We start from the raw sequence: 24,322 nt of genomic DNA, 5'->3' as shown, positions 1-24,322 counted from the left end.
ATGGGCACCGCGGGCCTGTTCTGGGTTTTCTGGGCTGTTGTCGCGCCAGGCGTCCTCGGTGAGCTGGGAGGGGGAGGACGGAGGTAGGGACGCGTGTGGGGCAGGGAAGGTTTCTGTGCCGCGATGCAAAGCAGGGAACCAAAAGCGAGAAAGTGCGGGCAGGGCTGGACGCTTGCCTGTCTCCCGCCGGCATGGGGAACTCCGCAATCTCCTGGTCCTGAATGTCCCCATTGGCTCCTCCAGGAGCAGGGACCTCCAGAACTGGAGTCTGCGCCACGGAGGGATGCTGTCTGACATGCCGGGTGGGGCGGATGGCTCACTCCCCCGCCCCCGGGATTCAGCAGGTGCTCATTGCTCTCTGCCCGGAGGTCGCCGGCGCCACCGCTAGTCACAAACCCAAAACCTGCTCAGGCTGTGTACAAGGTCGCGGCGCGCTCCACTCAGCGCAGGGGTTTCTGCACACGCTGAGCTCCGCTTCTGCCCACTCCCTTCCCTAAATAAGAATAATACCTGGTTCCCAAGCCTCGTTCTCGGATTTTCTGAGCTTTGATGTGATATTGGTAAAGAGATCCTAAACGTTAAACATCTGTACTTAGTTTTTAAAGTGAATACATGAATGAAAACTATAAGTTTCATCCTGTTATTTACTTTCTGTAATGATTTGGGCTTCCAGAAGTTCTCATTCAATGTTTTTTATAACATTTTTTTACAGATTGACTTGATTTTAAAGTGTTAAAATTTGTTAAGAGCAGAGTCTCTTGGCTGTAAGATAGGCCTAACTTTCTAATTGTCTCCAGGGTACAGTGAATTCCTAGTTCATAAGATGTTTACCACACGCAGACTTCAGTAACTGGGTGACTTTGGGCAAGTCATTTAGCTACCTGACCCTCAGTTTCTTCATCTGCAAAATGAAACTGGTGATGAATTGTCCTATCACATCACTAAGTTGTTCTGAATATTAGATGAAACTAGGCAAATGGAAGTTAGATGTTAGTTGTCACTACTAAATATCAATAAGCCTTATAATAAGTATATACCTGTTTTTATGTAGCCAGCATTTAAGCGACCACCCCCAGCTTGTTAAGGTGTCTGGGATATTGCATATATTGCTTTATTACAACTTACTCTGTCTGCTTTCCTGACATTTAACTGTCTCCTGACCCTTAGTTACACATCTCTCAAAACCATTATCTTCAACTCTTTCTTTTTTCTACATATTCATTCTCTTTGAACAAATGCCCATTCACCACTTTCTCTAACACCTCCATGGGGTACAGTCCCAGACCTGGCTTCTCACTTGTTTCTAAATTTCAGAGAGGAGATTATCAATTAAAAATCAAATGCTTCATCAGTCATGCCAATTCATCCGCCCCTCCAAGTATGCACCCAGGACCAGAGCAGGCTCATCGTCTAGGTCACTTAACTCCAAAGACCAAGTCTGCCTGTCGACCGTTAAAGCTACGTCTGTTATCTTTTTGTCATTCTTATATCAATATGCTAATTCTAAGCACTGTAATTACTTGTGTAACAATGTCCTCTCTTCCAGGTCACTCTCCTGCCAGTCTCTTTAACCTTTCCAATCATGGAAACCAAAATTTTAAAAATACGTGTATTTTAATTATTTTACTCCCTGGATCAGAAATATAAAAGGGCTCCCTCCTGCCTGTGGGAGAAAATCTAATCTTTTCGGCCGTCTTAGCCCTTTGGAGTCGGTCCTCACCTGTGCATGTGTCCTGACTCCCCATCATGATCACGTGTGTGCGGCTTACCCTCTTGCTCACCTGTCACCATTGCTTGTGCCCTACCACAGCGGTCCCCAACCTTTTTGGCACCAGGGACTGGTTTCATGGGAGACCATTTTTCCAGGGACTGGGGACGGGCAGGTGTGGTGTGGTGCAGAGCTCAGGCGGTGATGCGCCGCTGTTTCCTAACAGGCTACGGACCAGTGATGGGCTGCGACCTGGGGCTTGGGGACCGCAGCCTTGCCACTCCCCCTGCTGACTTGTACTGCTACTGTGCAGCTAGCGCCACAGATCATCTCTGGGCTCCTTGCCAGTTCCTGCACTTTCGTGTGCTTAAGAAACTCTTAAAGTGCCTATTTAAAATGTGGGTTCCTGAGTTCCACCTCACCCTCCAGAGATTGATAGGTTTGGAATGTGGCCCAGGAAGTTGAGGTTTAACAAGCACTCTAGAAGATTCTGAAGCAATTGTTTATAAGGCATGCTGCTTAGCAAAGGCAATGGGAAGCACATTTGCTTCTTAGTGTTTTCCCACTTTTTCCTTTTGTCTATTTGCATAAAGAGATTCAAATTTCCTAGACTCTTAGATTTCACCCAAGCCTTCACTGGCAACCTAACCTCATCCTACACTAAGAACGTGAAATAAGAATTCTCCCATTTTCCAATCTGCTGATCCAGAAACCTGTCTCCATGATGGATCAGATCCTGCGCTCCCTGCTTAAAACCTGCTAGAGCTTCCCATCACACTAGAATGAAATACATGCCCCTTATTCTCTACTCAGAGGCCTCTCTCTCTCTCTGAAATTCTATGTACCCCGCCTACTCCTCTGCCCCAGCCCCACTGGCCTTCTCTTTAGTCCTTGAACACAGCCGTGTGTGCCTGGCCTTCACACCGGCTATCGTTCTACTGAGATGCTCATGCTACAGGCCATCCCTTGCCTGGCTCCTTCCTGACATTCAAGGCTCAGCCCAGTGTTGCTCTTCTCTGACGCTGGTCCGCAGTAGCCCCTACACCAGGACACTCTCTCATACATAACCACTTTCTGTTCCGTACAGACTACTGTCACCATCTGAAACTGTTAGACATTAATTATATATAGGTTTTTTTTGTATAAAAATTATACCTCAATAAAGCTGGAAAAAAATATTAACATCCCCTCCCACAAAAAAACCCCAAGCTGAAAACCAAATGAAAACCTATGTGCTCATCCTTTCCTACTGCCCCCAGGCTCTGACTCCACTTTTAAGCAAACAAACAAAACCCACTGATTTTTACTTATCAAGTTGTAAGAAGATTGAACAATTCCAGGATCTCTTGGAAATTTTGTGAAGAATGATTTTTTTCAGCTCTTCCTCTGAAGCCTGTTCTAAAGATTCTTTGCACCTCTGAGCTTATTTCTCTGTATATTCACCCATACTGCAATGATATGTGTTTTTGTCCCAGGTAATAGTGTCCCATTTTAGACATCTTTTCTAAAGATCAAAGTTGGCAGGATAATTGGTGACAAAAAAAAAAAAAGCAGAGGAGAAGTCTTAGCCTCTCCTAGTTTTGGTATTTGTGTGGTCTTTGTCTATAGGTCAGTGTAAGTTCCTGCCAAAGCATCCTTTGGCCAAGCCTAAAATTCAGAGTGATTAAGTCCAAGTTTACTGTTGGGCCATCTTGGGAATACAGATGCCTTCTTGGGGATATCAAGAGGTCATTGTTTATCACCTGCCTGGGGACCTCCAAGTGGTCAGAGGCACATCTTCTACTGAGAGAAAATTCTATGCAACTGAAAATTGGTTTGTTCTGATGATGATGTGCTACCCCTTATTAAGGTTCCAGTTAAATGGCAAATCTTCTAATCAGTGTGTCCCAGAAGGAATGACAGCACTCTGGAATAATAAGTTTCTTGTCTGTGAAGTGGAGTAGAAAACGAAAATAATCAAGTGTGGATCTTGCCTCTTGACTTTTGGTGTATTCTGATGCATTTATCGATTGCAACATATTATGTGTGCTTTGAACATATATATGTCACTCTTCTCTATGTTTTAGAGCGCACACCAAAAATGTTAAATTTATTCAGCTGATTACATATTATATTGCAGATTCTGTAATTATAACAATAACGGGTCTCGAAAGTTACCTTTGCTGGAACCAACTATATAGCATATATATATGATGTGCTGAAACAGTTTGGCTGTGTCTTTTATTACCAGTTCCTCTACCGAGGACCTCCTCTTGGAGCCAAGGGGAAATTAACTGGAAGTTCTGGAGGTTGGAGGTTTTCCCTTTTTTTGAGACTCACTCAGAACAGGTGTGCATATACCAAAGTAGCTATAAGCAATTAATATCCTTTATGCTAATTAGGACAAGGAAGGATATGAGGTCTTTATTCAAAACCTCCGTTCACTTCCTGTGACTTTTTCAAGGGATTCCAGTGTCAAGGGATGACAAATGACCTGTAGTGAGGCTGTAGCACCTTTAGTAGCAGGACCAAATGTGGTTACCATCTGTAGCCCCAGTTGTATGCTTGAAACGGTTATTGAATACTTGTTATGTTCTAGATATTGTACTTGCCCTGTTCACATACAGGGCAAGCTCTGGATTCTCTAGCTCTGGATTCTCACCACATCTTACGAAGTAGCTTGAATTATACTAGAGACCAGGAAACTGGGGCTTACGGAGGGTAAGACTTGCCTAAGGTCACACAGCTACTGAGTGGCAGTGGGTATTTGAAACCAGATCTACTGAGCTCAAGTTTCTTTAGTCCATGGTACCTCCCCACATGTAATTAATATGTTATTTTCATGTGCCAAATTTTCCTTTTGTTTCATTATTAAAGTTGATTAGTCTCAGAACTTTGGGTTACATTCTGTTTCATTGTTACTGCTTAATCAAGATGGTTTATGTGGATTTGTTTGCTGAGGATCAAGAGGGAGGTGAGAATTCAGGAGCTTGGGAATAAGCAGGGACTATGAGTAAGAAATAAATTAGACAAATGTCTAAGTTTGTTTCTAGAAAAGGGATATGACCTACGTTTGGGTCTTTTATCTACATTTGTGTCTTTCTATTGCTATGATCAGTATGCTTACATAGTTCTTTTTCTACTTTCCAGGGATTTCTTGTGGCCCTCCTCCTCCTATCCAAAATGGTTGGCTTAGTCAGTACTCTGAACCCATAGCTCTTGGTACTGTCGTAAGGTACACTTGTGGGATTAGCTTCCGCCTCATCGGAGAAAAAAATATTTTTTGTATAAGTAAAGACCAAGTGAAAGCAATCTGGGATAAAGCTGCTCCTGTATGTGAATACTACAATAAAAACTCTGTTTGCTCTCGGCCCAGCATACCAGGGGGCTACATAAGTAAAGACTCTAGGCCACCATACAGACATGGTGATTCCGTGACGTTTGCCTGCAAAAACAACTTCACCATGAAAGGAAACAAAACTGTTTGGTGCCAAACAAATGCAAAATGGGGACCGACACCACTGCCTATCTGTGAGAGTGGTGAGTATGAACACAAAGCTGAGTTGAAGGTTGGGGTCTTGCAATTCTGTGCAGAGCGTGTTTTGAACCCTTCTGAAGAGAGAACAGTATGAATGTGTAAGGATGGCATGGGGGGAGGAAGCAAGGGAAAAGGTGAAAATGGTGGTTTCCTGGTTTTTTTTTCTTAGTTGTGGAGGAAGATAACTACTCATTCAAAGAAGATTAATTGAGCAAAGGAGTTTGAAGTATAATGGGAAACTGTAATTGAACATACCTAATAATTGAGAACTAAGTCTCACAAGAATGGGGTGAGAGTTTGTTGGGGCCATGAGAATTGGGTGGTTTTAAACTGGCCTATCCAGGTTACTGTTAAAATGAGAAGAAATGTGGACTCCAATAGTGCAAATACACCCAACAGATTTAAAAGTAATCTACAGATAGCTGTTAATAGAGTCTGGCACAGAGGATGCCCTGCTCTCTGTGAGCATGTTCTGAAGTGAGTCACTATTTCCCCAAGTTATCTCCTGAGCCATCACATCTCAAACCAAATGCCTCTGAAGATAGGGACAACGGTCAATCCTTCATTCCTTCTCATTTGGTTTGGTCTATGTTGCTGCTGAAACCTAAATATGAATTTCAATTCTACAATTACAAGAATTGACAATATTTGACAAGAATCTTTACCGTCAAAATTAGGTATTTGTTTTCTTAATAAAGAACAATATTGATAAATTCTAAGTGGATTAAAGAGCTGAACAGCTATTCAATTATTAGAAGTAGGATTCTGTTTATCAATCTATTGATAAATAGTCTTGGAGGTAGATCTTAGGATACTAACAGAATGGAGTGGCTATAGAAAACAATTAAGCCTTTATAAAGATTTAGATAGACCTATATGTGTTGCCATGGAAAGATATCATAGACATACTACTAAGTAAAAGGCACAAGGGATAGAATAATATGTATTAGGTACACAACCATACAATGTATGTGTATATACATATTATGTATAGGATTCTGGTAAACCATATTACTAATGTCTACCAGGATAACCCTCTAAGTGGTAGCTTGCTACACTTGGAATAAGGATAGAGTGAGAATATAGGTGAGAATTGACTTTTTTTGGTAATTGAAATTTTTCACAAGGCAAATGTAAATACATATAGTGTAACTAAAAATGAAAAATATTATACTATTCATGGCATAAAATGGATACAATTAAACTACACCTGTTTGATCTTTAAGAGGCTACGTTGAAAGTCAATGACAACTGGTTACCATAGATATGTGCGTGTCATTTATTTGGATCTGTGTCCCAAGTCAACATCTCGGTTGTGAAGGATGCATCATCTGATGGCTTTTTTCCTGACGTGTGTGTCATGTGCGTGTGTAAAGATTTTCCCCTGGAGTGTTCACCACTTCCCGCGATCCCCAACGGACATCACACAGGGGAGAATGTGGGCTCCATTGCCCCTGGATTGTCTGTGACGTACAGCTGTGAACCTGGTTACTTGCTTCTTGGAGAAAAGATCATTCGCTGTTTGTCTTCGGGAGCCTGGAGTGCTGTCGCTCCCACATGTGAAGGTACCCAAAATTTACAGCTGATTTTAAGCATTTGGGCTGTTCTGTTACTTGCCATGCTTTTCTCATCTCCGGCTTGCTTTATTTAGAGGCACAGTGCAAACCTCCAGGACGATTGCTCAATGGGCAGATAGAGATGCCACTAAGTTTTCGGGTTGGCGTTGCTGTGAACTTTTCCTGTAACGAAGGGTGAGTGTCAGAAGGGTCTATGAGACTTAATTCATTTATTTGGGTTACACGTGCATGGTGTGAACTGTGTGGAACTTGCAGAAGGCTCCTCTGGGAGGATCTATGGACAGCCTGGGGTGAGGTTGTGAGAGGCAATGCTGATAGAAAGGGTGCACATCAGTGAAGTCTTGTCTCGGATTTTAGGTAGAGGCTGCTGTTCTTCAGCACAAACTGCCTGATAGTTCTGAATGACAACCCTCTGTCTCCAGGTATCGATTACAAGGCCAAGCTTCTAGTCGGTGTGTAATTGCTGGAGAACAAGCTGTTTGGACCAAAATGCCCGAATGTAAAGGTAGGTAAGGCAACTGAGGTTTGTTCAGAATTTGTGGCAAATTCTGATTTTTTTTCCTTAATGGGAAGTCCAACAGCACCCTGCATTCTCAGCTTAACTAAAAGCTTCTAGTTCAGTTGTTACCATAAAGACTCGTAAAGAGCAAAGAACTCCTGGAGATCTTTAAAAGAGATGGTCTTCACTGACGCATCCTTCATTTACCTCCTTATCATCTGCTTCCTCAAGTAAAATGGGGTTCCTGGGATCTTCCTCCTCTGAAAGCTACGTGGACTTGCTAAGTAGGCTGCCAGGCCACGTGCATCAGGGAGATTGTATATTTGGTAGAAGAAATCAAAGGATCGGCAGAGTAGGTAAACTCAGGAATGAAGCTTTAAAATTATACTTTCAATAGCTGCCTTGATGGATTCATTACAGACCCAGATATCACTGTCCTAGGATGTAGGAGTGGCATCAGCAGCATCCGAGGCATTCTTTGTTTGCAGTGCACCTGCGATCTTGTCATTTCTCTCTGTAATTTCCTTAGAAATTTTTTGCCCACCGCCTCCCTCTATTGTCAATGGAAGACATACAGGCAGCTCTTCAGGGAATGTTCCATATGGAAGAACAGTCACTTACACTTGTGACCCGGACCCAGAGGAAGGAGTGAAGTTCATCCTTATTGGCAAGAACATTATCCGTTGTACAACCGATAGTCAGAAGACTGGGACCTGGAGTGGCCCTGCCCCGCGCTGTGAACTTTCTACTTCTGCGATTCATTGTCCACCTCCCCAGATCCTACGAGGCCAGATGTTAAGTGCACAGAAAGATCAATACACTTATAACGACACTGTGGTATTTGCTTGCCTGTCTGGCTTCACCTTGAAGGGCAGCAAGCAAAGCCGATGTAATGCCCAAGGCATGTGGGAGCCATCGGCACCAGTCTGCGAAAAGGGTGAGTGTTCCAATACTCAGAAAAGGTGTCACTGATTCATCTTTTTAAAAAATTAGAAGGGGTTTTCAGTTTTAAGCAGAGCCTTTTCTAGTTTCTACGCCCCTCAACTATACTAAATATAATGAATATGGGTTTTATAGAGGACTTGCCTAACACCATCCCCCTACCATTGTTGCATTTTGTGGGAACATGCTTGGGAAGAATATTAGGAATCACTAAGTTGCCTGTTTCTTTAGGGATAAAAATAAGTGGGAGGAAAAATGCTTGTTTGTCTTAATAGAGATTTCTTAAAAGGGAAGTCATCAAAGCCACCATCCCAGGGGTGTATCAGAATCTTCCATAAAAGCAAACAAGATGATTCTTTAAGAAGGGAAGAGACCGGAGAGGAGTTACAGCACCAGGTGGGAACTGAACCAAATCTGCAGCAGTCTCAGTGGAGAAAAGGAAAAAAAAAGATCGAGAAACACTGATCTAAAATGACCCAATTCTGGACTGCAAGATATCTTCTGTTTCATACAACTTCTACCGGAGTGGAATTGTAGCATTAATTCTTTGGCCCAGTTTCCTTCTGTTGTTGTTTACTTAAGGAGTTTTTTTGTTTTTTTTTCCTTTTCTTTAGAATGCCAGGCCCCTCCTGAAATCCTCAATGGGCAAAAGGAAGATAGACACATGGTCCACTTTGACCCTGGAACATCCATAAAATATAGTTGTGACATTGGCTATGTGCTGGTGGGAGAAGAATCCATACATTGTACCCACGAGGGAGTGTGGACACCCACTGCCCCCAAATGCAAAGGTGCCAGGTCTCAAATGTAGACGTTTTGCCCATATTGAGATTGCCTTGAGTCCATTTCTCATCCAAGTCTTTTTTCTTAGAGGCAGAATGTAAACCTGCAGGAAAGAAGCTCTTTACAAAACCCCAGAATCAATTTATTAGACCACATGTTAACCCTTTTTGCAAAGAAGGGTGAGTGAAGGCTGTCTCAGCCTAAACCAGGTCTGGCTTGTAAGTGCACACTGTGAGCTCTATGTGAGAGTTTGTCCCATGGTCCTTCCCTGTCACGTGTTCATGGAAGTGTCAATCACGCTATTCTTCCATGCATGGAAATTATGCCTGTGCAGTGTATGGATGGTGCTGATGTTGGCTACATTTTTGTTCCTGTTGCTTCTTGTCCTGAAAGTGGCAAGTCTGCTTTGCAGACTCTTGCTTAGCTTAGTGGTCACCTGGTGGCAAAATGACATGACTCTTTGTCTCTAGGTACCGGTTAGGAGAAAGTGTTTATGAGCAGTGTGAAGACAAAATTCCTTGGTCTGTGGAGATTCGTGTTTGCAATGGTGAGTAGCAAAAGGATATAGAACTACAATAATGTGTGATCTATGCATTGCCTGGAAGATTTCTGTTTTAGGCTATGTTATGGGAACTAGAGTGTTCCATTCTGTTCTATTAGGTTTGCTGACAGTTAAAGTTGCACAGTTTTGCCACATCTTTCTGTTGTCACCTTTTCCTGCTTCAATTAGTTAAGTTAAACGTACAATAGGTACTGATTCTCTTTTTTGACTCAAGATTATAAGAATAATGACAGCAGTGAGTATACAAGCCACCATCTTCATTTTGGGTACACCACAGTTTAGTGGAGAGGTCAGGGGATTGGTGTCGGGTCTGATCTCAGATTCTGTTTCCACTGCTTAATAGGCATACAACTTTGGGCAATTTACGTAACTTCTCTGGAAGTCTAGCCTCTCTGTGAAGTTGGTATGAGATTACAGAGTAAAAAGTTACTAGAATTTAAAGATCCTATCCCCGCTTTCTAGATGAGGACAGTGCCTGTCCCAAAGTAGGTACTCAATCAGCCATAAATATTTTTAGGTAACCATATAGACTATCCTATCACCTCAGAACAAACAGCACTCAAGAAAGCATAATTCTATTCTCCTGTGCCTTTTATTCTCCTATTGGCTATTTAAGAAAGAACTCTTCTTTTAATTAGCCATTTACTACTGGGCCTCACTGCCTCAGAATATGATATTGATCAAGTATATTCACTTTCTTTTTTTTTTTTTTTTTGAGACAGCGTCTCACTCTGTTGCCCAGGCTAGAGTGAGTGCCGTGGCGTCAGCCTAGCTCACAGCAACCTCAAACTCCTGAGCTCAAGCGATCCTCCTGTCTCAGCCTCTCGAGTAGCTGGGACTACAGGCATGCGCCACCATGCCCGGCTAATTTTTTCTATATATATTTTTAGCTGTCCATATAATTTCTTTCTATTTTTGGTAGAGATGGGGTCTCGCTCTTGCTCAGGCTGGTCTCGAACTCCTGAGCTCAAACGATCCGCCCACCTCGGCCTCCCAGAGTGCTAGGATTACAGGCGTGAGCCACCGCGCCCGGCCAAGTATATTCACTTTCAATAAAGATTTCCCTTCCTGTGAAATCTAAGTTAAATTTTACATATATAATGAGATTTGATACAAAATTGACCTAAACCCTCCAGGAACCAACAGGTTCATAACCAGTTTCATTTCTATCCTTTAGTGTTTAATACTGGAATAGAATCCCACAATATCTTTTCATCTCTCCAGAAATCACCTGCCCACCACCCCCTGTTATCTACCATGGGACACACACAGGGAGCTCCTCAGAAGATTTTGTATATGGAACCACAGTCACTTACACATGTAACCCCGGGCCAGAGAGAGGAGTGCAATTCAACCTCATTGGAGGGAGCACCATCCGCTGTATAAGTGACGATCAAAAAAGAGGCATCTGGAGTGGCCCTGCACCCCGTTGTGACCTTTCCCTCCCGGCTGTCCAATGCTCACGTGTCCACATTGCAAATGGATTCAAGATATCTGGCAAGGAAGCCCCGTATTTCTACAATGACACTGTGACATTCAAGTGTAAGAATGGATTTACTTTGAAGGGCAGTAGTCAGATTCGTTGCAAAGCCAATAACACCTGGGATCCTGAAATACCAGTTTGTGAAAAAGGTAAAAACCCAATAAGGAAAAAAAAAACAAAAACAGAAATTTATTTACTTATTCTTGTTCACTATCTCTCACTCAAAACTGTATTATGGAGAAAGGCAAGGGGGCACAGATTACTTTCCATGTCTTCCATTCTGTGATAGAATGTTCTGTGTGTTGTGTGTGGTCTTTGTGTAAATGCCCCGTTGGATCTGGGGTCATCTATTCAGGGCAGATAACAAGAGGACCCTTTAAAGGGGCCTCGTTCCTTCAAAAGAACAGACAACATTCAGTGATGAATCAGAGCTTCGTGGTCTTTGGCTTTGAAGTTGCAGATTGTTTATTGTGAAATGTTGTAGATGTAATGTTCTTGAGTCAAGATTCCTCTGTGTTGGTATTTATGTGGGGAGTTTTCTCTTCAGACTGCCAGCCACCTCCTGGGATACACCATGGTCAGCATACAGGTGGAAATACGGTCTTCTTTGTCTCTGGGATGACTGTAGACTACACTTGTGACCCTGGCTACTTTCTTGTGGGAAACAAATCCATTCACTGTGTGCCTTCGGGACATTGGAGTCCTTCTGCCCCACGGTGTGAAGGTACTTTGAGTTCCAGTTGTCTTTCTCTTTGATATGAGGCATCTATAAATACTGCAATTCCATTTTTACTCCTACAGAGGCATGTCAGCCTGTGAGAGAGTATCTTCAGGAAATTCCAGTTGCTTCACGTGTGGAACCAGTTAATACGTCCTGTCCAGACGGGTAAGAGATGATTGAATCTGAGAAAGGGTCTCCCCCTTGATTTGCATATTAACTCTACCCTCACCTTGTCTTGGTGACTCCCTTTAGAGGCTCCTCATTGTCATATGCACAGAGAATGTGAGGTCCCAATGGCCTAACTAGCAACTCTGACTTTTCAGTCCTTTCTTGACATGGAAAGGGCTTTGCTGTGAGTGACTCTAAGTCTAAAGTAGTTTTCTTAATTGGAAGATTGAGCTCTTCAAGCCCTGTCTACCAAAGTTCTTGTTTAGAAGTCCCTCTGAATTTGTGTTTTGAAGAGGCTAGGTTGCAGAGATGTGATATTGGGAAGAGGAAATGTATTATAATCTGTCTCTCTGCAGGTACCAGTTGACTGGACATGCTTATTGGAAGTGTCAAGATGCCAGCAAGGGGGTTTGGTTCCAAAAAGTTCCACTTTGTAAAGGTGAGTTAGGAAAAAAAACCTGACAGTGGTAGTAGACCGTTAGCTAGGCGAGGCCACTGAAGAGCTAGTCTACCACGGCTTCTACATACAGCCTCTGGGCTCTCCTTCAGTGGAAGTAAGATAAGAAAAATCTTACAGTGCTTCGTCAGCACTGGCCTTGGGAAACAACATTGTCAAGTAGGAGCTATTTGCCATGTATCTGCTAATTTTGCTAACAATAAAAAATATATAAGCTCATATTGCTAGGTCATAGGAACATAGCTGTATTTGTTTCTTTCTTAATACTTTACTGACATTTCTAAAAATTTTTTTTGAATATGTATGACTCATGTAATTATAATATTTAGTAAAGCTGTTTTAGAAAAGCATAATCCAGGTTCCAAAACTTAAATAAATTTCTAGTTATATGAAATATATGCAGTTATACAGTATCATTTGTACCTGAAGGAAGGCTATCCACCTTGATGTATTAGCTGAAGTTGAATTCCCTAAATCTCTTCTGCAGTTATTCACTGTCAACCTCCACCAGTGATTGACAATGGGAGGCACTCAGGCATGATGGCAGGACCCTTTGTATATGGAAATGAAGTCTCTTATGAATGCGACCAAGGATTCTATCTTCTGGGAGAGAAAAATTTACAGTGCAGAAATGACCCTGAAGGACATGGATCTTGGAGTGGCCCTCCCCCTCAGTGCTTAGAATCTCCTGCTGTAACTCATTGCCCTAACCCGGAAGTCAAACACGGATACATGCTCAATGAAACTCATTCTGCATATTCCCACAATGACATAGTGTATGTTGCCTGCAATCCTGGCTTCATCATGAATGGCAGTCACTTGATTAAGTGTCATACGGATAACACATGGGTGCCAGGTGTACCAACTTGTGTCAGAATGGGTAAGATATTTTAAGGGATAAAATATGGGTTCTTGTACAGAATAAAGCAAAAGGTTTTTGAATCTGCACTTGCCATAGTGTCTAAAGAAAAGCACCTCAAAGCTAAGGCAATTATATTGTTTTACACGATACCTGCCTTTTCTTATCTTCTCACCTGATTTTTTTTTCCCCCTTTCCTTTTTCAGTATGTTGCACGCTAGTACATGAGAGAATCATGGTTAACTTCCAAACTGAAGTCTACAAATTTATTATTTTTATGAATTTAGAATAAGAAAAATGCACATATCATTTTTTTTTTTTTTGGCAAATGTTTGGTGGTAATATTGCTTGATAATTTGATATTATAATACCAGCCAGAAAGAGAACTTTGGGTGTTCTGGAGAATGCAGCTGGCCTTTAAACCCACTGAATTATCTTTCTCATAATTTTAGTTATCATTTGGCATCCTCATTCCTTTCAGTGGCTACACCAGAGGCTACCAATTGGTGACCCATGACCTGAATCCTGCTCCCCAGAACTGTTTTCTTTGGCCAGCAGAGTAGTCTTATTTTAAGTGAAACCCATCTTCAGCCCAAGACAAATAGTAAACCTGCAAGCAGTGAGGCCCCCTTTACCTCCCTGTAATATACTAGTAACTTCAGCTGAGTGGTGGCTGCCAATTTTAGAAGCATGGGCCTCTCTGATTTTCCGTCTGGTGGCTTCCCTTCCTAGTTCCTGGAATCATTTGAATGTGTGACCTTAGACTACAGCCTGCCTGCTATTTAAAGGGAAAAGAAAAGAGTACTGTTGGCTGATGGACTACAGTTGTGGACCACAGCCATTGTTGTTTCATTATCTTACTTTTGGCACTTTTCTTCAGATCATATATTAATATGATATAGATGGGAAATGCAGATCTCTGTCCAGTGTTGCTTGGTCTGCGTGTAATGAGTGAGTGTTTCTGGATCCCAGTTAGTTGACTTGCTGCCTGCTGCCTTTCTGTGTCACCATCACCCAGAGATAGTGTTGGCTATGTGTTTCTCTGTGCAGAATTAAAGACCCTTTCTTATTGGTGTCTAAGCTTTCTTAGGGTGTCAACCTCCATCCAAGATCCCCAACGGGAATCATACTGGTGGCAGTATAGCTAAGTTTTTCCCTGGAATGTCAATCCTGTACAGCTGTGACCAAGGCTATCTGCTGGTGGGAGAGGCACTCCTTGTTTGCACATATGAAGGAACCTGGAGCCAACCTGCCCCTTATTGTGAAGGTGCTTTATCTATTTTTTCTTATTTTTAAATCAAATTTGTGCCTAATAGATATATTCAGTTACGTGCTTTCATCTTAAAATAGCCAATGAAATGCATCATTTGGATCATCTAATTAAATGCATTTAATTGGATTAATGTATTCGTTAATCTAAAGATCTCAAAATAAGAAAAATGTCTTAGGCTGTTGTCTACCTAGTGAATGACCACTTCTGTAGTCATTTACATATAGAAAGTTGAAGTGCTTTTGTAACTTAAGCAACTAAAGCACAGATCGTATTTTCACTGTGGTTACCATTATGATAAGTGTGTATTTGACAAAGTACCAGTAAAAAGCACAATGATCTTTTGAGTATATTTCCTCTGAGTCATGGTGGAATTATGGGTAAATTTTTAATAAAAGTTTCAGAAAGTCATTTTCATTATCATAAACAATGCATATGAAATATGACTAGTAAGCTAATATCATTTGCTGAGTGCTTTTTTCTCTATGCCAGATACTGTGCACAGCCCTTTACCTGCATTTTCTCATTTAGTCTTCATGACAGCCACCTGAGCTTGGTGCTATTGTTACCCCTGTTTTATAGATGAGGTTCCAGTAACATGGAGAGATTTGTAATTTACCCAAAGTCATACATGTAGTAAGAACTAGAGTCAAGATTCAAATCCAAGATCTTGTACTATTGACCCCTACATTGCAGAGAGGAGAAATGAGAAAGCATGTACAAGTATGAAGAATTAGTAAGACCAGAAGCAGATAAAACAATTCAGAATGCTTAGTATTACCTGTTCAGCCCTTATCATTCCTCTAAGAAGCTGTTAAAATTATCCAACACTGTCAGCATAGAAACTGAAGCAAAAAGAAAGAAAATAATCTGGCTTAAATTACCTAGAGGTTATTGAGATAGACGGCTGACACTTAAAGACTGTGCCTAGGATATTGTCTTAGCCTATTTCAACAAAGCTTTCCTTGCTGAGAATGAAGTAAGTTGGTGTCATAAACCTTTCTATTAAGGGCAGTTTCTGTTTTCCTGGTGGAAGACCAAAATGTGACTCTGCCTTAATTAGATCTCTTTAATTTCAGAGGTAAACTGTAGCTCTCCAGCAAATATCAACGGAGTCCAGAGGGGGCTGGAGCCTAAGAAAATGTATCAGTATGGAGCCATCGTAACTCTGGAGTGTGAAGACGGGTACACCCTAGACGGCAGTCCTCAGAGCCAGTGCCAGGCCGACCATCAGTGGAACCCTCCCCTGGCTGTTTGCAAATCCTGTAAGAGCCAAGGGCTTCACAGCTGCGGGTACCTGGCCCATGGAGAGAAGAGAGCGAGGGTCTCCCTCAATGTGGAGTCTCTGGGGTTTTAAATTGACCTAGGTCTGTGACCAGTGGTACAATGACATAAGAACTTGAAGTGGGGGATCTATTCTAGAACAAGCACAGCTGTCTGAGGATGAGGGAAGTAAATAAAAGAAAATCGTGAGGAACACTACCTTAAAAGGAACCAAAATGCAAAACTAACCACCTTAGTTACCGTGGAGACGGCCCTACTTGCTGCATCTTGATTTTTAAGCGCTTATTAATTTGACAGGGAGCTCCAAAAATATGTTAACTAACCACGTATGACAGTTAATATTTGCATTCTAACCTGAGAAATCTCTGATTATGAAATTGAGTATATTGGGTTTTTCCATCGGTGAACTCCCACAACCGACCTGATTAAAGTGAAAACAAAAAAACAAAACCAAAAAGTCCAGTAAGTTGTTACATAAGAAAAGTGTGGGCATGACTCAGGGTTCCAATGTATTTTTTAAATAGACTTAGAAGGGAGCTGAGTGTTGACTTCTGGGACATTACCATGGGACTTAGGGCTACATTGAATTATGCTACTGGACTAATATTTTCATGATTTTGTATTCTCCTTAGATTCATTTGTTCCTATTCTTTCTGGTAAGTTTTCTTTAAAACTTGAAGAAAAGCTTTTATGATGTTTTATAAAAATACATAAAACTAGAGGTCCTGTATCCTACCTGTTAATATTTTTTTTACTTTAACTCATAGGAAATGACATTTTTTGGTGTTTTAAGGATATTGTAATATGCATGTCACATTACAAAATGTCACTTTGAGATAGAGTTAGATAAATAATTTGAATAGCCTATTATTCCTTCTTTTTAAATTGATATTTTAGTTTTCATTAACTCTTGGTCTTTTGCATGATTTGGTATTATTGAAATAGGATGGCCTATTTTGCTGTAGCAAAATATATTTAGCAACTGAGAGTTAAATGTTGTTAAGCAAAATTATAAGAACATGGTGTCCTGTGCTCCTAATTTCACTCCAGTGACAAAAATGTTAATAAAAATGAAAGGAACATAAAAACTCCATGGAAAGTTGACTGGAACTCCCTGGTCATGTGCCTGGTGCTTTTGATTAAATTTGGGCTGGATCACATCAGAAAAAACTTAAGCCCAAGTATGATTATTCAGGAATTCAGTATTTATGACCAAAAAGGGTTAAGTGTAAGAGTCACATAACATTTTCACCACCACTAGCAGTAGGCCCCCACAATCAGTTCAAAACAATATAGGTCATGTTTTTCTGGCATTTAATACTCATTATTTTGTTTTCTAGGTATTTCTGCATGTGCATTACTTCTTATCTGCTTGATTGGTGTCACGGTACACATAATAAAACACAGAGAACGGTAAGTTCAAATGCACACTTGACCAAAATGCACAAAATGTTTGGGCTTCTTGCCTGAAACTAAATACAGAAGCACAAGTTATGTGAAATGAATACTGCAATGTGATACTGGAATAAACTATCTTCTGTTATACAGAAGGAAGCCCTTTCTGTTAAGACTTAAAAGATACTATAAACACTTAGCTTATTTCATTGAGTGATGTTTATTCAGATGGTACATTGTAGAAAATCTAGAGAATAGAAAGAAACAAACAACAATTCCAGTGGGAACAACTACAAATATTTTGGTATATTTCTATCTGATCTTTTCCTTACATTCTCTTTTTAAACTGAAATTTTGGCATTATCATCTCCTTTTTTTGCATTTAGACTAATATTAATATTTTTCATGTCTTTAAATTATGTTTTATTTTTAGTTACTTAATAGCATATTTTTCTATTGTATGTATTTATGTGTTGCGGAAATTTTAAGTTTAATCTTAAGTTACTTTAGTTTTAAGTTAAATTTTAAGTTACTCGCATATTTATTTTGATAATATATAAAGATGTGAGAAACACCGTTGAATAAAGCTTTTCATACCAACTTATTTCCTTAGGATAGATTTCTAGAATTCCTAAGGATAAGTGTATGAGCATTTAATATGCTTAATAAACATTGCCAAATGACTTTCCAGAAAGTTTGTTCTAATTTGATAATATATCACATAATTAATGTACCTGGATATGTTGTATTTCTCAACCCCTTTTTCTGCTTCATTGATCTGTCTAGTCTTCCATCACAAATCACTTTGTGTTTAATTAGTATAGCTTTAGAGTATTATATTGTATTAATAACATCTGGCAAGGCAGGAAACCCCACTGTAAGTTTTTGAAATTTTTCTCTCTTTTCTATTTGTTCCTATAGGTGATTTTTAGAATCATTTGTAATTTTCTAAAATCAAACATACCATGATTGTATTTAAGTGTCTAGATTAATTTCTGAGAAACTGGCATCTTTTCTGTAATGTCTTCTCATTCAGAAACATTTTAGGTCTTTCCATTTGTTCAAGTAATCTTTTCTCTCACTCGGTTGTTTTCATGATTACTTAAATATATTACTAGGTTTCTATGTTTTGTTATGTTTTGTTCTCTTATCCAGAAATTAGACATACTTTTACATTTTATTTTTAGTTATTTTTTAACATCTGAATCTATGAGGGATTTATTTTGTGGTGTGGTGGTCGAAGTATACCCACTTGCACTTTTTGTGATATAGGCATTTTTTTCGAAGACTATTTTGAGTAAACCATCTCCTCACCGTTGGTTTGTAGTTTTCTTTAACAGATAAAGTGTACCTTTTTAATTCTTATATAAACTGTGGATTATGTCAGAGCTATCTGACCTAGATGTAGAAGATAGATTTTTGTTCCACTGATCTATGAACCAGCACTACTCTATTAATAACCATAGCTTCATAATAGTTTTTGTGAGACAGTTCAACTTTCTCCTTCTTTAAACTATTTTGAAATTTTCTTCTATTCATTTTTGCAGGTAGACTATAGAATTATTTGCATGACAACCACACCCCCATCCCCAGAAAAAGAAATCAAATGTTAGGATTTTGAAGGAAGGGCCTTAAAACTATATATTTAGGTGGAAAGAATGGACTTCTTCAAAATATTCACTATTTCCTTCCAGAAACATAGATGATGGATTTGGGTGCTTTTTCTACATCTCTTAGTTAAAATGTAATATTAATAGCTTACCTCATATAAACTACATTAACATATAAGTCACTTGTTTTTATTGACTTTTTAAATAGAATCATTTTCTGCTACATCCAGTAATTAATTTCAAATTATATCTAGGAAAGCTTATCTTCATATAGTTATTAATGTTAATAGTTTTTCAGTGAGTTACCAAATTATCTAAGTATAAAACTATATTTTCTACCAATTATTATTGTCACATCATGTCCACTGACTCTACCTCGTCATTTACTTATTTTTGTCTTAGAACCAGAATTTCCAAGAAAATATTCAATAATAGTAGGAAATATTGGCATATTTTCCCCTGGATTTCTAATGTAAAGCCTTTTGTGTTTTATCACTAAAAATTATGCTGGATGCTTTTGGGTTTTTTCTTTTTCTGTTTTATGTTACAGGAAGAAGTATATTTCTATTCCTACTCACAAAAGTTGGGGTTTTTTCCTTATGAAATCACTAGAAATTTTTTCTTCTTTCCTTTTTTAATCACATCTTTCCATCACTATAAATTTTTTATAATTATGTCTTTTTAAAATACGAAAGTAAATATGCTTATGACAAATTAAATCATTTTTAAAGAAACTGAACCATCTCTTTCACTGCACGACCACTGGTACATTCAAAGCCCAACATGTTACATTAATGAACATCAGCAATTTGCTGTAGACATTTCCACATGTTGCTCTATCTAGCATTATACATGCATGGCTTTTTAAAAATTTGACCAGTAATGTTAGAGAAATAGAAGTGATATGAAAAGAGATAACAACCGTGTCCATTCATTTTTTATACAATAACTACTGGGTGCCTACTATGTTTTAGCTCTACGCAAAGCCTAGTAAGATGTGGGTTCTGTCATCAAGGAGGTCACAGCCTGGTAGAGGACGACAAGCATGTAAAGAAACTAGTACCGTAAAATAATGTTACTATAGGGGATTATATGATACTTGGCAGGGACACAAACAAATGGTCAATACTTGGGAGTTTTGATCAGAAAATATTCCATAGTGGAGGAGATGTTTCAGGTGAGCCTCAAGAGAATGTAGACAAAGAGAGAAAAGTATTCCAGATAGAAGGAGAGGTTTGAATAAAGGCCCAGAAGCTTGACTTTCCACCATGTGTTATGAGAACTACATAAGCAAATTGACATGGCTGGGAAATGTGTGTGTGTGTGTGTGTGTGTGTGTGTGTGACAGTGACTGAAGCAAAGGTGGCATAGGTTTAGGTGGATGCATGGCATGAAAAATCCCAACACATACATCCCATGGAAACTGCACAATACTGATAATGTGCAAGGTATCCATCTTTACAAAAGGTATCATCAGGTGTCAGCCTGGGAATGTTGTGTGCGTAGGTTCTTGAGTCTCCATGTGTGCTAGTGTTACAGAAGATAATCAGGTGAAGTCTTAACCAAGTCTCAGTAACTTCAAGTAGGGGATGACCAAGTCATGCAACCTCAAACATGTCACCCGAAAACTACCAGCAAAATTACTTTAGCATGCCAAGTCACCTGGATCTATCATTCACCATGCCCCCAGTGCTGCCTGATGCCACTGTTCATAGTGGCTTAATGCCTAGTCTAGGCGTCAGACAGGAAGAAATTGCATTGAAACTACATACTGATGGCATCCATGAACCTGAGAAGCTTGTTCTAGGCCTGGGAGAGCCAACCTCTTCAATGGGCTGTACTTAGACTGTAGCGTTTACCAGAACGTGTGCCACACAGTCCTGGTTTTGTGAACGACTTCAGTAGAAATGGTGTTCTGTGGCCAAATAGGATTGGGAAGTATTGCGTACTATATTTTTTTTCTTGTGGAGAGTCACAATGGCCATGAGAATATTTAAGATCTGGCAACAAAGAAACCTATTTTGTTTTATTTTTAACAAGAATTTTCCAAACTTAATTGGACTGCAGAACTCTTTTTTTTTTTCCACATAATGCTTTTAACATCGCATGGAACTGATGTTCCATTTAGCAGACATTGGGGAAATCTAGAAGGGTCTTTAGGAGCTAGGTCATCAAAAGCCTTGCATGCTAGGACAAGACCCTGGAGTTTATCCTATAAGATCTTGAGCCAAGAATTAAAGTTTAGATTTGCCTTTAAAAAAAAAAAAAAAAGGGACAAGATTGTGTTCCCCAGGACTTGGTGACTTGGTGGATATGGTGAGAAGGAGGCACATGGAATGGCGGACACGAAGGTGACTAGGTGGACCCAGTGCTTCATTTTTACTAAAAGAGGAGAGGGGCAGGTTTGAGGGGAAAGATGAAGAGTTCAGTTCTGACCATGATATGGGAATTGAGAGAAGGGCTGGGACTCAGGTGAGTGACACTGAAATCAGAATGGAAGGCTTGGGACCAAAAAGAGCAGAACAAGTAAAAATCCAGACGAGAACAGACCTCAGAGGGATGGTAATGCCTAAAAGTCAGGAGGGTAAGGAGCAGTCAGAGGCAGAGGGAAAACCAGGAGAGAGTCGTTTTCATGGGATTCAAGAGTGAAAACGGTCAAAAAAAAAAAAAAAAAAGGAAAAGAAAAAAAAATAGGGATGTCATTTGCACAACTTTCCTCATGGGAAGTTAGAAGATAATTTTAGCCAAGAGTAATTTCAAATTTGAATAAATAGAAAGTGCGGTCTCTATCTCTTTCCTTCATGCTACTAAGTTTGCTATCAGAGCATTGCACATGTAGGAAAATTTGCAAATTTGGGGAATGCCTACAAGCTCAAATAATTCATAATAGTCTAGTATTATTGTTTATTAACACGATTATATCATTTACTATATTTAAGTGCCTCGATTGATATGAAACCAACGTATCCGTTAAACTAAATTCCTGTGTCACTCATTTTATTTCCATTTACTAACCTACTTCAATTTATTTTCTGATAAATCATAGAGACATTTAAGCTGCCTTAAATACTTTTTGCAAATAAGATGAGTAATCATTTTTAAATGACTGTTGAGTGACAAAATTAAATGTTTCAAAAAGTCACCCACACATTTGAAAGAGAGCATGCTATTCTTCTCTAGTCATCTAAAATATTTTCACAAAGCCTAAATTTCACATGGATCTAAAAATTACCATTTTATAATATTGTTATTGTATCTTCGATATTCTGACCTTTTAAATATGGTAGTGAGTGACATGTTGTGAGTGCCCTTAGCAGTAATATTTGTTCTCCAGTAATTTTGTAATACTTTATTTCAGAGTTCTACATGGTAGATTATCACATTTTATTGTCATTCAGTAATTCTGGCAGTTTTAGAAATTCAGTGAAATATGTGTGCTTTCAAAGAGCAAAAGTGAAAACATTCTCTTGAAAATTGTTTAAAGCTTTTAGTGCTAAGTGACCATGTAAGGATTTTGAATTGAACATAAAATATAAAGATTTTCTTTTAAGTTGGACTGGAAGATTGTATCCCAAAAGGGTAAAGTTATCATATTCAAAAATAAATGCTACTTTTTGATTTTTTTTTTTTCAATTTGGGATTTGTAGTTGTTAGTCATGTAAGTTGGGGATCTGAGGAAAAGCTGCTTCATGTCAGCTTCTGACTTGGACACTTCCAAGCCTAGCAAGTTATCGATTTCATGTGCCTTTCCAAAAAATGGGGTTATAGTGTTTACACTTCATAGGATACTTTTGACGATAAACTGAAATCATCCATGAAAAATACTTACCATGTGTTGGGAATTATAGAAAGCAAAGAATGGTTACATCTTTATAATAATCATGTTCAATGAGTCAATGTTTTATTTGTTTCTTCCTTCTTCCTGTTTAGCAATTATTATACAAACAAAAGCCCTCAAGAAGAAGCTGTCCATGTAGAAACGCGAGAAGTATATTCTATTGATCCATACAACCCAGCAAGCTAATCAGAGGACAAACTGGTATCTAATGAAACTGAAATATTCTTATTAATGTATATGTCAAAATTTCCTTCAACTTATACTTATCAATAAGCATAGTACTCAGGACATGTGGTTCTGACTATGGCACGCGTCTCTAGTAATCATGCACAGCACTTGTTAACTTACCTACTTCATATGGCCAACTAATGCTCCTGGTGTGTGGTTTTTTTAAAATCTATTCTTCCATTCAACAAATATTAAACTACATAACAAAACAACTAAGAATAACATAAGAAGATGATAAGCATTACAAAAAGAAATCAAGTAGGCAAGGGGATAGAGAGAGCAGGGTGCTTGCAAAGGAAGTCCTCACCAAGAAAATGGCATTTGAGCAAAGACTCAAGGGAAGTAAGGAGTGAGCCATGTGGCCATATGGGGGAGGGGCATTCCAGGAAGGGAGAGCAGTAGGTGCAAAGGCTGTAAGTTTGTGTGTGTGTGTGTGTGTGTGTGTGTGTGTGTCAGTTGTGTTGGAGGCACAGCAAGGAGGCCGTGTGGCCTAGAGTGGTAGAGATGAGATCAGAGAGAAGGGGGTGGGGTGGGGAGAGGATGATCTTACTGAGCGTGCCTGGTCATTGTAATGAGCTTGGTTTTATTCTGAGTTGGGAACCATTGGAGGGTTTTAAGCAGAGGAGTGACACAATCCCCTTAACTGCTGTGTTGAGAACAGACTACAGGAAGCCAAGGGTGGAAGATGGGCATCAGTGACGAGGCTACTGCAATGGCCCAGGCAGGACAGTGTGAGTGGCTACCACCAGGCTGGTGAGAGGAGGTCAGATGACACATGCATTCTTAAGCTAGTGACAATAGGATTTGCTAACGGTTTGTATCAGAATATGAGAGGTAAAGAGAGGCATCAATGGTGACTCCAGAGCTTTTTGGCCCAAGCAACTGGAAGGGTAGAATTAGCATTAATTAAGATGATTGAGAATGTGAAGAGTGGGATTGGGGAGAAAAATCAGGGTTACCTCTTCAGAGATGATAAGTGTGAGATGTCTAATAGAAGTGGCAAAAAGATATTCTGTGTTTCAGGCAATAGGTCCAGGCTGGATGCAAACGTGGGCCTTGTGATTGTGTGGACGTACGTAGCAAGGGGGCTGAATGAGACCAGCGGGGGGTGAAAGAGGCAAAGGGAAGAGAAAAGTTCCAAGCACTGAGCCTCGGCTCCTCCAGCGTTAGGAGTCATGGAGCGAGAAGGGAGCAACAGAGGAGTGAAGAAGCAGCCTCTGGCACAGGAGAAAAACCTCAGAGTCAGGGGAAGGAAGAATTTTAGGGAGGATCAACTCTTTCAAGAGCTACTGGTAGGTCAAGAAAGATGAATCGTGAAAATTGACCACAGGATTTAGCAGCACAAAACTTGTTGGCGAACTTGACGAGACAGTTTTGACTGGAGTGAGCTTAAGAGAGAATGAAAGAAGAGAAATCGCAAA

The 24,322-nt window shown here is 39.8% G+C and overlaps 1 protein-coding gene across 1 annotated transcript; it reads left to right on the top strand.

Annotated features, from left to right (window-relative positions):
• Positions 1–22,859, top strand: CR2 (complement C3d receptor 2). The gene is made up of 18 exons (XM_069459496.1): positions 1–58; positions 4,838–5,227; positions 6,602–6,790; positions 6,877–6,976; positions 7,225–7,307; positions 7,831–8,238; positions 8,858–9,034; positions 9,115–9,205; positions 9,497–9,573; positions 10,813–11,220; positions 11,619–11,795; positions 11,873–11,957; positions 12,317–12,399; positions 12,905–13,297; positions 14,358–14,543; positions 15,626–15,811; positions 17,171–17,243; positions 22,766–22,859. Exons 1-18 carry the CDS (start codon positions 1–3, stop codon positions 22,857–22,859), a joined length of 3,258 nt encoding a protein of 1,085 aa, XP_069315597.1.
• The last annotated feature ends 1,463 nt before the right edge of the window (positions 22,860–24,322 follow it).

This window comes from Eulemur rufifrons, chromosome 27, assembly GCF_041146395.1.
Source record: "Eulemur rufifrons isolate Redbay chromosome 27, OSU_ERuf_1, whole genome shotgun sequence".
Lineage (NCBI taxonomy): Eukaryota > Metazoa > Chordata > Mammalia > Primates > Lemuridae > Eulemur > Eulemur rufifrons.
The sequence above is the reverse complement of the archived record's forward strand: the minus strand, read 5'-3'. Positions and strand labels throughout refer to the sequence as shown.

Coding starts and splice junctions, on each gene's coding strand:
- CR2 (XM_069459496.1), top strand. CDS start 1: ATGGGCACCGCGGGCCTGTTCTGGGTTTTCTGGGCTGTTGTCGCGCCA. Junction 11,958..12,316: donor AATACGTCCTGTCCAGACGG/GTAAGAGATGAT, acceptor GTCTCTCTGCAG/GTACCAGTTGACTGGACATG. Junction 15,812..17,170: donor CCTGGCTGTTTGCAAATCCT/GTAAGAGCCAAG, acceptor TTTGTTTTCTAG/GTATTTCTGCATGTGCATTA.